This window comes from Pyxicephalus adspersus, chromosome 6 (genome assembly GCF_032062135.1).
Source record: "Pyxicephalus adspersus chromosome 6, UCB_Pads_2.0, whole genome shotgun sequence".
Classification (NCBI taxonomy): Eukaryota; Metazoa; Chordata; class Amphibia; order Anura; family Pyxicephalidae; genus Pyxicephalus; species Pyxicephalus adspersus.
In genome coordinates, this window is record NC_092863.1 from 103,833,463 (window position 1) to 103,837,940 (window position 4,478).

General features: G+C 46.3%; 1 protein-coding gene across 2 annotated transcripts in view; it reads right to left on the reverse strand.

The window, feature by feature from the left end:
- The window catches only part of ATOSB (atos homolog B), a 28,109-nt gene that overhangs the window by 17,674 nt on the left and 5,957 nt on the right, over positions 1 to 4,478 (reverse strand). Inside the window, exons 2-3 of one of the 2 annotated variants that reach the window (XM_072413549.1) lie at positions 3,608 to 3,811; positions 1,952 to 3,254 (exon numbers count right to left, since the gene is read on the reverse strand). In XM_072413549.1, coding sequence (XP_072269650.1) covers positions 1,952 to 3,254; positions 3,608 to 3,684 — 1,380 coding nt within the window. In that variant the 5' untranslated portion in view covers positions 3,685 to 3,811. Of the gene's footprint in view, positions 1 to 1,951; positions 3,255 to 3,607; positions 3,815 to 4,478 lie in introns of both variants that reach the window. The other variant, XM_072413548.1, reaches the window with a different exon arrangement.

Here is a 4,478-nt window from a genome sequence, read left to right on the forward strand (position 1 = left end):
TGTAGTCCTTTGTTTGTCCTTCTTTATTTAAAAATACACCAGGCTGGAAGGTTAGCAGACTTTTCAACAGCATGTGTAAAGCTGCGTACACACACGTGCAATGTTTGTCGTTGGAAAGGATCTTTCACGATCTTTCCAACGACAAAAATTGCACGTGTGTACGCAGCTTTACACATGCTATTGGAAAGTCTGCTAACCTTCCAGCCTGGTGTATTTTTAAATAAAAATTGTTGAAATAGATTTTGAAAAGTAATAACTTCCCAAAAAAACATCGGTCTGTAAGAACCCTGACAGTGTTTAGCTTTACAACCTAAATGACCTTGTGTTCTGTTTGCAACAGGAATGTCACCTGCACCTTCCTGGGAGACTGGAGAGCCATTTTAATTAAGGACCTTGGGCTACACACTAAAGCTGGACCAACCTAAAAAAGGTGAATGTGAAGTATGGAAGACTAAGTCACCCAACCTCTGCTAATGGATCCAAGACCACCAAAAGAGTAAGGTTCTCCAACGGTGGGGAACTTTCACCATAGGTTACACAAAAGCTAGGACAACCTAAAAGTGTGAATGTGGAGTACGGAAAACTAAGTCACCCAACCTCTGCTAATGGATCCAAGATCACCAAATCTCACACTTTATTGAGTAAGGTTCTGAATTTTCATCATGGGTTACTCTAGGGCTGTGCTAAAAATCTTGGCCAACCTAAAAAGAAGTGTATACATGGAGTATGGAAGACCAAATAACCTAGCCTATGATGATGGAACCAACCCCAAGACCACTTTATTAAGCAAGGTCTTTCATCATGGGCTATACTAAGGCTGGGCCAACCTAAAAAGAGTGTACAAGTGGAATATGGAAGACCAAGCCACCCATCTAATTTACGCTGATGGATCCAATCCCACGACCATCTTATTGAGTAAGGTTTTGCATTGGTAGAGAACTTTCATCATGGACTACACTAGGCTTGGACTAATAGGCTGGACCAACCTATCAAGTGTGTATATGGAGTATGGAAGGCCGAGTCACCTGACCTAACATATGCTGATGGATCTAAATCCAAGACCACCCTATTGTTTTGCATTGGCAGGGGGATGTACATCATGGGCTACACTAGGGGCTGGGCCAACCTTAAAAGGGTATACGTGTAATATGGAAGACCAAGTCACCAAAACCAACCTATACTTACAGACCCAACCCCAAGACCATCTTATTGAGTAGGGGTCATCATGGGCTACACTAGGGCTGGACCAACCTCAAAAGTGTATATGTGGAGTATAGAAGACCGAGTCACCCAACTCAACCTATGCTGATGTAACCAACCCCAAGACCACCTTGTTGAGCAAGGTCTTATCAATGCAACTTTCTTAATGGACTATACTAGGGCTGGGCCAACCCTCAATGTGTATACACCACTTTATTGAGTGTTCTGCATTTACAGAGAACTTTGATCATGGCCGACACTGGGCTTCGGCCACCACCCAACCTAACCTATGCTGATGGATCCATCCCCCAAGACCACTTTATTCAGGAAGGTTCTGTACTGGCATGGAACATTCATCATGGGCTAGATGGAGGCTGGGCCAAATAAAAACTGTATATGTGGAGTATAGAAGACTGTATGACCGGACCAGACCCAACTACAAGATCACCTTATTGAATAATTTTTTGCAGAGACAAGGAATATTGATGATGGACTACATCAGGGCTGGACTATAGAGCTGTATGAAAGGCTGTTTAACCCAACCCCAAAACCACCCTACTGAGTAAAGTTCTTTAGTGGAAGAGAACCTTTATCATGGGCTAAAGAGCTGGGCCAACCTATAAAGTGTATATGTGGAGTATGAAAGACGGAGTCACCTAATCCAACTATTGGGGATGGATCAAATCTAACTGTTTGATGAAAGTTTCAAAAGCTATATCAGGGCCAAAAAATGTGAGAAAGCTACTCTTACCTTCTGAGCATTGCGTGATGATGGCAAAAGATGATTCCAGAAGGGAGCTCCCTTGGAGTCGGTGCTTCTGCAAGATCCATGGAGGGCCTGGCAGCTCTCAGCTCCCTTCCATCTCTTTCCAGGTCCTTCATCGTCAGAACAGGAATCCCCGGTCTCAGAGGATGGAAGAAGTTTTCTCTTCACTGCAACGCTGCTGTTTCCAGTGATACCCAGGCGGGTGACCCCAGGAGGAGTCCTCTCAATGGAACTCAGGTCCTCACTATCGGCAGTGGCCAGTTTTCCATCTTCTACAATGATTGGAGAAGCCTCCTTGGAGATTTCTTCACCAACTGAGTTACCATTGGCACACCCATGACTGCCACCAGGGCTATCCACCTCTATCTCTTCCACCAAAGTCTCTGTATGTGCAATGCTGTGCAAATCAAGATCAAGTATGTGCTGGTTGCTGGTAGAAGCCTCTGAAGTCCTTGGGTCAGTTGAGAGACTAGTCCCATTGGATTCGGAGGCGATTGACAGTCCTTCAGAGTTCCCCAGCTGTCTCTCTTTCAGACTGCTTCTGTGCAAAGTGGTGCAAGGCGGAGGAGAGAGGGACTCAGCCCTTCTACCAACAACCTTATGGAGAGGTGGAGAGGTCACCCTCATATTCGGAAAATCCTTAGAAGGGAAGCCCTCTGCTCTGTGTTCAATGACTCGCAAGCCACTATGAGAGAAATGCTGAGCGGAACTGCACATTGGCATCTCTTCTGAAAGCAATCCATCCTCAAACATGTCCTGATCCTCTTCATCATCCACAAGTGAGCTGCTCGGATAGTCCCCATCTGACTGGCCGTGTCCAGGCAGACCGTCGTTTCTTGACTGCCCCCATATGGTCCTCCTTGGGCTCCTTGCAGGCTCCGGAAGCTGGTCCGGAGGACCTCTCTTCAAGGCTTGACGGTAAATGGCTTTAGGCCCCGGCATGTCAGATGTTATAGATACATGATAGACTTTCTGGTGTTTGTGCTCCATTTCTGGGTACTCAACAAGAACCCTACAGTCCTGAGCAGCGTTCAGAACTTCAGCCTGACCTCCAAATGATGGGGTGACATGGGCAGGCTGCTCATTCTCTCCTCCTTCCTCCTCCTCCTTAGGTGGTGCGTCCATCTGGATGTGCCTCATTGATCTAACACAGGTGAGCCTCCAAATACTGGGACTAGCAGGAGAAATGGACAAGCTCCAGGGTCGCTGGAAACGTATGGATGGGACCACTTTACAGCCTCTCTGGGGTGACCTACACAAAGCCAAGGGACTCCAGAGTGATCTGCATCTGAGGAGAGAAAATGGCAAGTCAAACATTCTGCTGAAAAATTAACCCGTAATGGAAGATGCCATTGTGGACCTCAGACGGAACTTCTTGTCTTAGTGACACAAGAAAGTCAAGTGAAATTCCCAAGGGGTAGCAGCACCCCAATGTAATCTTTGCCCACCCAGCACTAACCCATAGTATCCGTTATGCCAATCTGGGTCATGCCCTTGTTCCAGGTGGTGGAACCCTAAACTGGTTCCAAGAACCCTCAACCCCATGGTGGACACTGGCTTAAGAAAAATCAGTTCACCCCTACCCAGCCCAGGGGCCACCACCTGTAGGAATGCCCTTATTTTTGATTCCCCCACACTCACCCCTGTACGTATGTGCGCTGCCTGTGGCAGTGTGATGCCCCTTCTTTGGCACCTAGGAGGCTCGTTCCCTGGCACATCTAGTTGGCAAGTTCGCCCATAGTGGCACCTACAGCTGCGAACCAGACGCAGGCTCAGAGCTTCACTCCACACCATACCGGAGAGGAACCCTCCAATTAGAAGCAGCGCTGTAGTGGTCCAAGATGACTGCTGAAAGAACAAAAAGGAATGAGATAAATATAAACACATGACCCAATCTGCTCTATAAAGAACCTTCAACACCTGTCTGCCAATATGGGCAAAATCCGGGGGCTGATATTAAGTTCCCATTTAGGCCCCTACTGCAGTTGGTGCTGTGGGATCTCAAGAAGAAGCCTGACATTTTAAAATATAAGAATTTTATTATATTTTTTATTTAAATGTATTGGCAAGTGCAGTGAACCTGCATTTGACCTGCTTCAAGCAGCTTTCCCATTCCCATAGACCTGCACAGAGAAAGAAGCGGTTCTGAGGGTAACAAAAGTCTATAGACAAGCATAAGTCTCCATTGTTGTTGGATGATAAAGAATAAAATAGAATGAATGTGATTAAGGGAGTGTATTCTGGATCCACCAAGCTAAGGGGCCAATTGGGCAGTTTTAGGTTAATTGGTAAATATAGTGTTACCCCCATAGGGCCACTTTTACTCTACAGACCCCTGCACCCTGCTGTCCTCCCCAATGTCACCAGTAATGCCGAATCACAAAAAAAACAATGTAACCATGCAAAGTGTGTGGAAGAAATGGTAGGGCTGCCCTATGAATAAGGAGGGTGTGGATCACAAATGCCAATAAAATAGCTGGATTATGATTGGCTGGCCTCCAAATGCAGGAAC